At 43.1% G+C, this 12,573-nt stretch overlaps 1 protein-coding gene across 1 annotated transcript in view; it reads left to right on the top strand.

Annotated features, from left to right (window-relative positions):
* nbeal2 (neurobeachin-like 2) overlaps positions 1 to 12,573 on the top strand; it is a gene marked incomplete at both ends in the record, with an annotated part of 40,632 nt that overhangs the window by 7,552 nt on the left and 20,507 nt on the right. The window contains 18 exons of the mRNA XM_083895298.1: positions 1,639 to 1,727; positions 1,938 to 2,102; positions 2,614 to 2,695; positions 3,272 to 3,384; positions 3,639 to 3,721; positions 4,604 to 4,689; positions 4,788 to 5,091; positions 5,235 to 5,341; positions 6,572 to 6,658; positions 8,074 to 8,157; positions 8,670 to 8,768; positions 9,421 to 10,049; positions 10,137 to 10,269; positions 10,501 to 10,620; positions 10,725 to 11,055; positions 11,191 to 11,273; positions 11,361 to 11,453; positions 12,012 to 12,183. Coding sequence (XP_083751424.1) covers positions 1,639 to 1,727; positions 1,938 to 2,102; positions 2,614 to 2,695; positions 3,272 to 3,384; positions 3,639 to 3,721; positions 4,604 to 4,689; positions 4,788 to 5,091; positions 5,235 to 5,341; positions 6,572 to 6,658; positions 8,074 to 8,157; positions 8,670 to 8,768; positions 9,421 to 10,049; positions 10,137 to 10,269; positions 10,501 to 10,620; positions 10,725 to 11,055; positions 11,191 to 11,273; positions 11,361 to 11,453; positions 12,012 to 12,183 — 2,860 coding nt within the window. The remainder of the gene's footprint in view (positions 1 to 1,638; positions 1,728 to 1,937; positions 2,103 to 2,613; positions 2,696 to 3,271; positions 3,385 to 3,638; positions 3,722 to 4,603; positions 4,690 to 4,787; positions 5,092 to 5,234; positions 5,342 to 6,571; positions 6,659 to 8,073; positions 8,158 to 8,669; positions 8,769 to 9,420; positions 10,050 to 10,136; positions 10,270 to 10,500; positions 10,621 to 10,724; positions 11,056 to 11,190; positions 11,274 to 11,360; positions 11,454 to 12,011; positions 12,184 to 12,573) is intronic.

Here is a 12,573-nt window from a genome sequence, read left to right as displayed (position 1 = left end):
TACCTGATTGTCCAGATGATGTAGGCACTTGACAATACATTGTTCACAGTTTCCTGTTTTCACAGAGGACATGCAGGGACTTCTTTATACTGTATGCATGCGATTCATGTCATTTTGTTATCAATTTATTTTCCCTTTTTTTAATATATAATTTGCTCGTGACAGTGATGAGGTAAAAGCATATAACCTGTGCTTTTCCCCATTTAGAAAACACAACGCTGCTTATGTGATCACACAACTGCGCCATATTATCACCTTTCAATCTGTTTGCAACCATAAACGCTGTCCCAGTGCTGTTATTGTTCATTGTTGTTTTTTTATGGCGTCACTGTCGTATCTGCTCACAACTGGCTGTTTGAATCAAAAGAGGAAGGGGTCTGACTAAGAGTATGAAGGAAATAAGCTACAGTTGAAGTGACATGTCATTTCCTGGCTGTGCACTTGACGCTGGGAGAGTCGAAGTGAACAAGTCAGACGCTGGTGTCAGTGTTAACTTAGGAGCGATGATGTGCAGCAGCCCGAGCTGCTGACTGTGGACCTCACTGAAGACTGGGTTCACAAGAACCTGGCACCGTGCTCTGCTGCATACAATGAGAGATGGACTGGCTCATAAGTCAATGCCAGTTGGTAATGTACATTTAAAAATTAATACAAAGGACAAAGGAGTCGCACAGTGTTGCCAGACTTAACTGCATTAGTTTTCCATTACATTCTGTATTACATTCAGGAGAGGAAGTTTGACTGTTAACTGCATATTAGACGTGCAATAATCTCTAAGATTCAAGTTCATGCTGCAGCCTCAAACGTAACCTACATCTGTAGGAAACTACTCATTTGTTGACCTTTTTTCTTATTGACTGAGGGTAATATGAATGTTATGACACATGCTGTTTAGTGGATGTTATATCTGTGACAATGAGTCAGTCAGTCAACAACTCACTTCTTTTTCCCACGATGCCTGACCTGGAGATGCTTCTGTATCAAAAATCAGCAACAGACTTTTTTAACGTGCATGCTAATCAAAATGTTCAGACTCTTCCAGTCCACAGTACATCTGGTTACTTTTGGAGATGTCCTGTGTCTCTGGGTTGCACGGCTCGTCTGAATCGTCACGTGATGAGCAAAGATATGTCGCGCTGCAGAAGTTGATTCAAGTCGTGATAATGACGGTTGTGTGCTCGCATCCTCGTTCAGTTCAATGGCATACAAACATGATGATGCAGGGACAATTCACCTTGACAACATGCTTACAATGCAAACTTAAAGCACACTTGCGCCTCTATACAGAGTTTATGCATGTTTTGGAACTTATATCCACTTTAAATCGAAAGAAGTATTTTATGCTTTGTTTCTGTTCACCTCCCTGTTTTGAAAAAGGAAAGAATTGGCTCATGTGTTCCTCTCTGAGGTACAACATCCTGTTGCAAAAAAAACGGGTCATGAGATGCAGTCGGGGCTATGTTACACTTTACTGTGCAATATCGCAAGTAGTAGAAAAGCAACTGAGCACAACTAAGGAGTGGAAATCCCTTTTGTAATCACATATTACACCAGCTGTATTGATTTCTAACACATTATGCATGTATGAAGGTGTAAAAGTTGAGTTCTTTACCTCACATGTTCTGTCCTCTCCTGCAGAAAGACGTGGGCTATCTGCAGCAGTGGCTGGAGGCTTTTGTGGTGTCGTTTGAGAGGCTCATTGATGTGCAGTCACTGGAGCCTCGGAGGTGAGTCGTGACAGTTATTTACTGACAACAAACGACATTAAAAACCTTGTATTCCCCAAAGCAGGATGAACTGTGACCTTCTTTCGAGATAGTGTTTTGACATGTTTATGTGATGTGTAAACAAGCCCTTCGGTAGCCTCCTGCTACTGCCTTCACTCCTCTCCTCTCCTCCCACATCACTTCACACATCTTCTTCTCCAAATCTCCCAGGCTGGAGGAGTGCAGCTCTGAGGTGCCCTTGCTCCCCAGGGAGGTCCTGGTGTTCCTCAGCACTCAGCTATGGCACAGTGCAATGCACCTCTCTGGCGCCACAGAGGAAAACAGCAGCACTCCTCACCCACTGCTCCTCATCAAGTTCTTCATCATCGTGTGCAGGTGAGGAGCCGGTCTGCTGTGCACATGAACACTATCCTAAATGTTCTATTAATATCTGAAATAAAACATGCAGGCTTTACTAGCACATTAAAGCGAGGTGGTTGCAACACAAAGGAGAGACCACAAAAAGTGGATTCTACTTCTCAAAAAACACAGTTGATCAGCAGTTTGATGGAAAAATAAACACTTTTTGCCCTCGGTCAACCCTGCAATGCTGGTGTATACACACAAAAGCTCCCTCAGTCAGGTTTAATAATATTGCTAACGACAGAACGCGTTTTCAGAAGATGTATGCAGTATACAAATATTTCATTTTTTTTTTTCCATGAAGACCAAACACAGGCAGAATAATAACATCAACAACAAGGTTTACCTGCTTTAAATATTCATTTAAAACTTGCCTACATGGTTTAATTGTTAGTGTTTTGTCTACTTTTGTCTACTTTTACTATCTTTGCCTTTCTTGAAACATCCGATTGACTCAAGTGCATTCATCCTTCTGTACTTCTAGGAACATGGAGAACATCGATCCAGAAAATATCCCTGGTTTTGTTTTTGAAACAATCAGACTTTTAAACTTCTGTTTGGACCGGGTAAGGCCATTATAATTTTTTATTTTTTTTTAAACAGGAAGTAGAGTCACGTGATTAATTGAGTACTGAATTGATACTATTGCTCGTATATTACATCCTCCAAAACTAAAACAACTAGGTCACAAGACAAGGTGTGTGGTTGACCTTATTTCATTGAGCTGGTGTTTATCTGTTGCTCTGTATTTGTTGCATGTTTAAAGGAAGATGATTGCATGTTGAGGATGTGCTTAACCCTTTATGGTACGCTCCAAGAAAAAAGCAAAGGAAAAAATATTTCTTTGCTTTTTTAAAAAATGTTTTTACTTATGATAACAATAACGACAATCAATATTTTTTTTTAAATTAGACCCTACAGTATTTCAGATACAGGCCTCTACCAAACAGTTGAGACGTCTGTTCATAATAAAACTGGTTTACATAATTTATAAAGTACAACAAGTGACATTAAGTGTTAGTGAGTTCAGCTTGATGCATTTTTCTATGAGATATAGTGACTTAAAGTGTGGTCGACCAAATGGTTGAGTAGTACCTCAAAGGGTTAACTAAAAGCTGTGTTTAAAATTGTATTCTGAACAGCTAAAAAAAGGACAAGGAGAGCAGTCTTCCCTTCAGACGGTTGTGCAGTATGGACTTGTTCTGTGTGAGAGTCTGTTTGACCCTTATCAGACGTGGAGGAGACGCCTAGCAGGGTGAGTTTGTGTTGCCTTAACCCGGGGTTTGCCTGTGTGTCTGTGACTGTGTGTGTGTGTGTGTGTGTGTGTGTGGGAGGTGGAATTTTGTCACACAAAGACCAAAAAGATGTTGCCCAACCTTTTGTGGTGTGGAACACCTCACATTGTTCAGTCAAGCCTCTTTTGCGCGTCAGCGCCATTAGCGGCAGTCACACATTGACTAGGCATTAAGTCTGTAAGAGTGTGGTGACTTGAAGCTTTTTGTGTTGCAGGGAGGAGGTGAGCTTACTGGAGAGGAACAAGTACAAGTTCTCCCCGCTGGCCTTGCCAGAGGTGCTGCCCGCGCTCTTCCACGGTGAGACACTCCCTCTCGTCTGCTCTACCACCCTGATCTCTGTCAGACCTCACATACCACAAGAATCAAACTATGCCTGCTGCCCAAACACAGCACGCATCCACCACATATGGCTTCAAATGATAACCTTTAGTCATTCCAATGTGATTATTTTTTAGTGATCATCAAGTGTCTAATTATCAGGTTGCTGAACATGTATAATTATTAGAGGCCATTTCACAGAAAGGCATTTGTGAAAATATCAGCCTGGAGAAGTTTCAGTGTGTCCATGCTATAGGAGGATTGCACCAGAGTGTGCTCTAACTGGAAGTGTTAAGGGATAATTATGTAATACCTTTGCCAACTAGTGAGGCTTAATAATTATGTAACCCTCAGTAATGACAGTGGCATTTCAAGGGAATGTCGTTGAGTCATTGAGCCATTTACTTTTTCTTATTTAATGTTGTTCCTTGTCATGTTCTGCATGATATTGACATGGTTCAGTGGTAGCTGGTCTTTCTGATTTGGTCAACACCATGTTGACATTTTGCCAATGTAAGTTCACCGACATGACCTGCAATCAAACGCCTATTGGATGATATTAGTTGTCAATCACAGTGTCCACCCATGTGCAGTGCTCTATTTTAAACAGGAATATAATTTACAAAACTGAGATCATGTTCTACTGAAGAAGAGCTGAGTGACTGAGATCATTAAATCCCCAGGAAAATGTTTACTGGTGTTAAAAATCAACTGGGAAATAGACTCATTTTCATTTCAATCAGTTCTTTTTGTGCCCTCTTGTGGCCATTTAATATATTTTTACTTCAGGGATGGCTTTAATGAAGAAACCATATATAGTCTTGCTTAATGTTGTCTCTTGGTTTGACCACATATTCACAGCAAGTATACAGGAAAGTGAGCAGATCCCAGAGATCATCACGCTCAGATTGGTTCATCTCCAGGGTGCTGTCATCAGTGGAGGAAAGGTCTGCTACCCTCTTCACCCTCTTCATCTGTGATGATTAGTCTGCAGCAAACACCATCCATGATTACAGTGGAGTCACCTCGCCTGTTGTTTTTTCAGAAAAATGGCCTTCTCTCCATCACCCCTCACTCTGTGGAGGACCTGTTCTCTGTTTTGCGAGCGTGGTGCCTCCGCACCTCCCCTGAGCCCAAGGACACGGGACTCCCGCGGCTGACCTTACAGTGCCTGACAGCAATGATCCACCTCCTGCACGCCAGCAGTCCTGCAGAGCGGCAGGTAGAGATCAGGACGATACTGGAGAGCTATTTCCAGCTCCTCAACTGGAACCGTCCGCTGAGCAGTGAACAGCAAGACAGACAGAACTGGGAAGACAGCCTGATCTCGCTCCAGAGCCAAATGCTAAGTAAGACCATGTCCACTAGGTCTCATGATTAGCTGAGTGATCGAAATTCCTTCCCTTTTTCGATCGTGTCGAAGCCAAATAAACAATTTCTCCAGTGTCTGATAAATAAGATGAATCAACCTCTCCCTCATTGTGAACTTTAGCTGCTGTTCCTGAGATCCTGCAGTGTCCTGACAGACCCGTGCTACAGGCTGTCTTCCTCAACAACAACTGCTTTGAACACATCCTCAGGCTCATTCAGAACAGCAAGGTCAGACCCATGAGCCCTGTCCATCTAAAGCTTTGTCTCTATTGGCCCTTTTCCACTATGGTCCCAGCTCGCCTCGACTCGCCCCCCTCGCCACGGCACGGTTTAGGTTGGTTATCCACTACAAAAATAGTACCAGCCCAACGTGGGCAGAGTCCACCAACGAGTGACTAGTGACTTGTAAAGTTAGTTTTCAGTGTAACTGAATCATTAGAATCAGTTACAAAAAACTATTTGTTCTGTACTTCGTCTAAATACACCAGACTCCTCTGTTAGATATTGAGATTTTAGACATTTCCCAGGTAATTGTGGGAGATTAACCCATATTTTTAGGATTCTTAAAGGTGCATTATGTAATAAATCTAAAGTAACTGGCCATAAAATCCTCCTAATATGTCACAGAGACTCAGGAATAATGTTCATATAACAAACTGAACTCACCAACAACAACAGTACAGCCACACTATTTGCATTAAAAAAAATATTTTGCAGACTGCAAATCATGTTTATGTTTTGAAATCATGTTTTGGCATGTGGCGCCACCTACCGCCGTCTACCAATCATTGCAGTCAGTAGCGTGTCAGCTGCGAGCGACCACGGGTTGCCAGTTGCGTCAGAAAACGAAACCTAAAAGACCTCGGTATTTTTAATTTGGATGTAGTAACCGTTTTTGGCCACATTCTTACATATGGCAACTTTAAGTCTTAAACTGATCTATAGTTCGGCATTGTTCGCCACTCTTCGACCAATCAGTGGCCAGCAGTCTGGCGACGTCACGCATAGTGTCGCGTCAGCGCGCTTGGAACCTCACCAGAGCAGGTACTATGCTAGTGGAAACACAACTTAACCGTGCCGAGGCGAGGTGAGGCGAGTCAAGCTGGTGGAAACACGCCATTATGTCCATGCTCTGCTAGCTCTTTCTATCTGCCCTCCTGTCAGTCTGTCACCTGTTTTGATTTCTGTCATGTCTGAGCGTCAGATCTGCTCTCAATAGTATTATTACCGTTTGGTCAATGTGGAAAAAAAACAAAACACCCCACAAAACTGAAACTTTCACTTGATGTTTTGCTCATACATACATATATACACCAGATCACGATCAAAGCTGTCTACATGACCACACACAGATGACTCCTTGTCTAATCATCTGTCTTTTTTGTACTGTTTGTTTGTTTGTTGGTGCTTGCTTGTTTGTGTGTGCGCACGCTTGTGTGTGTGTGTGTGTGTCTGTAGCTCTTTCAGAGCAACAGGCGTAGGCTGGAGAGTGAGGTTTTGTGTGACCTCACTACAAGTTTACTCACAGAGGTCGAAGTGGACCAGGTACAGACCCCGACCCCCAACACCTACCCCCCCTCTATTTGGTGTTGTAATTGGTCTGTTGGCAGGAAACTCAGCCTCGTCCCCGCTCGTAAACTGCCCTGAAATGTTTAAACAGGAACCCGCTGGCAGAAATCCTGTCTCTCATTTGTAAATAAACCCCCGACGGATGGCTTTGTGTGATGTCTGATGTGATAGTTCCCTTTTAATCATCTGTTGTAGCTGCACAATCTGAAACGCAGGTAGACTAACTGCATATGTTGCGTCACACTTAATGTTATTTCGGGGCCATTGAATATATCTTTATATAAACATAAAACAGTAGTGTGTAACTTTTAAACATAAACACATTTCAGTGAACACAAGGCCGGTTAAGCTTTATCAGCTTCTTACGACTCTGTGTTTCACAATATAGCAGAGTCCATATCTTGTGTCGCCCTGCACACAGGAAGTCATTTGCTTAATTTTGAGACACATTGAGGCAACATCAACGTCAAGCAAGATGACTTAAGGTTGTAGTTTATGACTGAAAACACAAAGAAGAACCCAAGAAAAGTTTCATAAGTGAATTCTACTGCTTAAAAATGTTTAAATTGAAATGAAACACAAACACTTTTTGTCCCCACTCGCCCCTGCGCTGCTGCTGTATATGCACAATCGCTCCCGCTGTCGGGTCAGATAGTCGTGTTGCTTAACAGAGCCTTGTTTTCAGATGAAGGATGCAGCATACATATAACAATACAGACACAATAACCTCAACAACAACAAAAAAAATACCCAAAAGTTATGCCCTGCAGCGTTAAGGCTCATAGAAAAGTTAAAATCCAGATGATAACTGATTCGGATTAACAGTTGCTTGTTTGGGATTGTTTATTTTATATCACATCCATCATTAGAGGCTGAATTCCCTGTTGACAACACTGGGCAAGAAAGACACACTGTTGTCTATGGTGCATGAAATGGTCCTTTTCTGTCAGCGCATGTCTTTTCGTCTTTTCCTGGTATTATAGCTGCTCTGTCGTGTGACTGGTGATGCTTGTGTGAAAGACCTGCCACGTGTGCTGATTTCTGACGTTGCCTAATTCCCTGCACTAGTTTAAGATTGCCTCAAGTGTTTTTGTTGGGTTGCTTTTGTTTTTGCATGTTGGGACTAATCGATCATTCATTAACAAAGAGGCTATTGTTTACTGGTTACTGGTGCAGCAGTGTTCCTACTTTGACGCAGTCTGCTCCATTAATTGTGGCGTTGGAAAAAAATGGAAACGTCCTCTTTCGTGCACACGTAATGTATGTGTAATACGAAGAAAAAACCCCTCTTCATTCATGTGTTTTAAAGATTTACTCACACCTAATTTTTCTTTTCAACGTTTTTGTGTCACCTCAGCAGCAGTCATTTATACCTCCTTATCTCAACGCAGGTTTTGGAGAAAGGGCCAGACAGTATTACTGTTCATGCTTTAGGAGTCCTCACTGCTATAATGAGTAACTCGCGGTCTGCAAAGGTAAGACTTTATGATCTTCTGCTGTCCACTCACTCAATCATTGTCTACTGCTTTATTATCCACATGGAGGCTGGAGCCAATCCCAGCTGACAGGATCATCGCAGGGCCAACATATAGAGACCAACAACTCTTCACTTTCATATTTAGACTGTTCAAATAACATGATCACGAAACTCCATGTTTTTGGACTGTGGGAGGAAGCCAGAATACTCGGAGGAAGCTAAGGCACACACACGGGGAGAACATGCAAACTCCACAAAGAAACAGTCAAACAGGGATCAGACCCAGTGACATGCATGCTGTGAGCCAGTTCACCATAGTCCCCACACATTATGACGCATACTATTATTAAAGGAAAAATGTCAACAATTCAGTCAAATGTGTACCCGATGAGGAAAGTTGCTGTTTCCCGTCGCTTCAGGAAGTCTCATTGTGTTGGTATGGAAGTGTGCCAGCCCTTTATCCCTGTGGAGCATCTTTCTACACACTATTTCTGTCTCGTTTCTCCTCAGGAGGTTTTCAAGGAGAGGATCGGTTACTCCCAGCTGTTTGATGTGCTCAAGAGTCAAGGTCAACCCACCAAAAGGCTGTTGCAGGAGCTGATGAACATGGTGAAACACACATTTCCTCATTAACCCCCACTGAGTGCAGTGAGAGTCAATTTCCACTTAGACCTGATATTAACATCTTCGGTGATCTGTCACGGTAGATGACGCTGAGTACAGGTCGTCTGGTTTCGCTTTTTTTTCTTTTACTCTTTTAATCAGTGCTCATTTATTAATTTGCTTGTATGTATAATGTGTTTTTCTTATGGTTTAATATTCTCCTCTTCACACATTATACATGTTAGAAAATAGTGGTTGAAAAAAATACAATTGGAGTAAAGAATGAAAACAGTTTCTCTCCAGCCTTCTGTTTTAAAGACTGGCTCCACGTTGCACTGTGGCCATAGTAAACTTAACTCTCCCCCTCAATGGCTGTAACAAATATAAACAACCTCAGCTTGGGTTATCAGCTGTTTACCTGTTCACTTGTGAGTAACTGCACCTGCTCCTACACTACTGTGCTTGTTTTTTTTGTCTTAAAAGAGCATTTTAATGCCACATATGAACAGCTGTACGCAGTGTAGTCTGGCTGTGATCGGATCACTAAGGACAGATAATAATAATAATAGATCTTATTTATAGCCCTGCTTTTATTTTGAAGTTTTTTACTTATTTTTAAGTGCTTTACTTACCATCTTTCGTCCCTCTGTGTCTGCAGGCAGTCGAGGGCGAGCACGCCCACGCTCATCACCTTGGCATTAGTAATGACCAGCCCTTGCTGCTGCTTCTGCAGTGGCTGCCGGACCTGTCGGGTAAGAGGGAGCTTCAGCTGCTGGTGGCACAGTGGCTTGCCACCGTCTGTCGTGGCTCCTTGTCCTGCCGCACCGTGGCGGTAGAGGCCGGCATGGTGGGGACTCTTCTGCAGGTGCTCTCCCAACCGGAGCGTCTGGACCGGCAGTGTGCAGACGCTCTCCTGGGTCTCCTGCAGCACCTGGGCTCCCTGTGTCTGAAACCAGAGGAGTTGAAGAGTCTGCTCCTACTGCTCAGGGTGGATCAGGAAAAGGGTGCCTTGCAGGGGAAGGTGCACCCCTACTGCACTCGTGTCATCCGAGTGCTCTCGGCCATGGCAGCCAGAGAAGGCCAGGACAGTGCCTTGCAGTACTTTGATCTCACACCCCCCATGGCAGGTATTATGGTGCCCACAGTCCAGCGCTGGCCAGGCAATGGTTTTGCCTTTCATGCTTGGCTATGCCTCAACATGGAGTTCCCCGATGAACGTCGACCGCGTGCCAACTCAGTCGTAGGGTTCGATACGGGAAAAGGTCCGCGCAGGAAGCAGCTCTACAGGTAGAGGAGCACAGAGAGGATTCCACACTTGATTTTCCAGTTTTTCCTTTTCAGGTTTTTACAAAATCCAATTTTATTTCTTTAAAGTTTCTTCACAGCTAGTGGAACAGGGTTAGAAGCTTTCTTCACCATGGAGGGAGTGCTGGTTGTGGCTGTTTGCACTAAGAAAGACTACATGGCTGTCACTCTGCCGGAGCATCCACTGGCTGACTCACGTTGGGTGAGTGTGGACACATAGTATGAAGTAGAGTAGTGCGAACAAGACGTTGAAATGTGAGGAAGACACCATCAAAATATTAAGTGCTCTATTCTAATGCATGGATGAAAACTTAGATTATGCTTTTTTTCATTGGCAAAGAATTTACAACAATTGAAAATAAAATAAGTGAATTGCAGCTAATTTAGCGAGTTTCATTCATTTAAATTCACTTTCATTTTATCTTCATCACAGCATTCAGTTGCTATTGTCCATATCCCGGGCCGTCGTCCATTCGGCCAGAACCTCGTGTCCATCTACATCGATGGAGAGCAATGCACAACTGCTCAGCTTCGCTTTCCATCTCTTAGTGAGGTAACTGAAACTGTTGTCCAACTAATCACCAACCATTATTACTGAGTAGTTCCCCTTTATCACTCTAATTTCCTGTTTATTCACACCTCTACCTGATCCTTCAGCCTTTTACCTCGTGCTGCATCGGCTCTGCAGGCCATCGGACCACTACCACCACCACCTCTCCCAACCTGCACACACAGTCGGCCTCCACGCCGTCGCCCGAGTTTGCCTTCCCTCTTCATGGCCCCTCCCTTATCCGCTCCCAGTCTTTCCCAGTCGCCTTTGCTGGAGGCCACAGGGGGTCCACGGGCGAGTCCCAGGTGCACACCATCGCAGCGGGACTGCAGGACACAGAGTGGGGGACACCTTCATCTCTGAATGGTCTCCTGGGCAACGCCTTAATCTGCTTTGAGGCTCTGCAGCCTTCGCAGACCAAAGCACTGTTTAATGCAGGTCGGTCACTCTCTGCTGCAAATGCAAATACTGATACACACATGAAACACTTTGAGCATGGTATTATTTAAGCGTACAGATACAGGTACAAAACGTGCAGGAATCCAGCTGATGTTTGCATATGTTGTATCGCAGGCCCCAACCACGTGTCCTTATTCAAAGTGGATGGAGAGTTATCTGATCTCAACAGCAAACTCCTGCTCTACTACACTCCACAGGTGACCCTACTGAACACACACACCTGTTAGAGACAAACACCGCCAGCTACACCTCTGTGTTTACACGCAATTATGTGTTTTCTTCAGGCCTTTAAGAGCCAAATATGTCTGGACCTGTCACCCAATCACCTGTATGACGGCAGACTGACGGGACACAGGGTGGTGAATTGTGACATCAAGGTTAGAAATGAAATATTGTGAATTTTCAATATCATGGTTTTCCATATGATGCATAATTAATGTAGGTTAATAAGCAATGTTAACTGCAAGTTAAAACTGCAATGTGTAACTTTTAAATATATATTTTAACATGCAAACAGGTTGGAGTATGACTGAAAACACAAAGAAGCATCCACAAAAAGTTTCACAAGTGAATTCCACTGCTCAAAAACACAGTCATTCAGCTGTTTTATGGGATAACCCATTGCTGTGCTGCTGCTGTATACACACAGAGGCTCCCTCAGCCACATCTGATGTGTTTTTTGACACAGCATATAAATAATGCTGCATACTTTCTTTACATGAAGAACAAACAGAGTCAAAATAATAACTTAAACACCAACCCAAAAATGTTATGCACTGCAGTTTTAACTCAACTATAGGTGACAAGTAGTTTTAACTGTTATGATGGGATTATGTGCATTATATCCTCTAACCTCTGATGTAATTGTAAATCATCTGGAAGCCTACAGAAATCTTGGATGTGTTGGATGTGATGTATTTTTTAAATCTCCACAGGACGTTGTAAACGTGGTGGGAGGTATTGGGGTTTTGCTGCCCCTGCTGGAGCAAGTGTGCGACGCTGAGCAGGTTTACAACGGTGGTCAGGAAATCTCTGATTTGCTGGGACCAGAGCTCACCTCGTCCAGAGGCCACGCCGCCATGCTGCTGCCACTGAACAAGTCCGCAGGTCAGTACAATAAACTCAGGAATTTCCCCATGGAAATTATTCATATGTTATATATAAGTTCCATTAAATACTATTCACTTCCTCTCAAGTAGCATTTTAGTTTTTCATTTTAGTGTTGCTGGACTTTTTCTATTTTTGTTATTTGCTGCTCATATTTTCAGTTGCAACAAGTCAGTGTGTCGACTCATTGCGTGACGCAATGATAAGATATGCTAGATATTCAGACAAGTAGTACATATTGTAATATAGCACAGACGAAACATAGTATAGGTTATTTCCCTCTCCCTCAAAAGGCCCTGCCAGTCGTGAATATGTATTTTGTCTTAATCTGTTAAATAAAAAATAAATAGTTGTGAGAGTTTTGACTGGTATTGTGAGTCATAGCACGAT

This window comes from Microchirus variegatus (assembly GCF_963457635.1).
Source record: "Microchirus variegatus genome assembly, chromosome: 1".
Classification (NCBI taxonomy): Eukaryota; Metazoa; Chordata; class Actinopteri; order Pleuronectiformes; family Soleidae; genus Microchirus; species Microchirus variegatus.
Note: the sequence above shows the minus strand (reverse complement) of the source record. Positions and strands in the feature narration are given on the sequence as shown.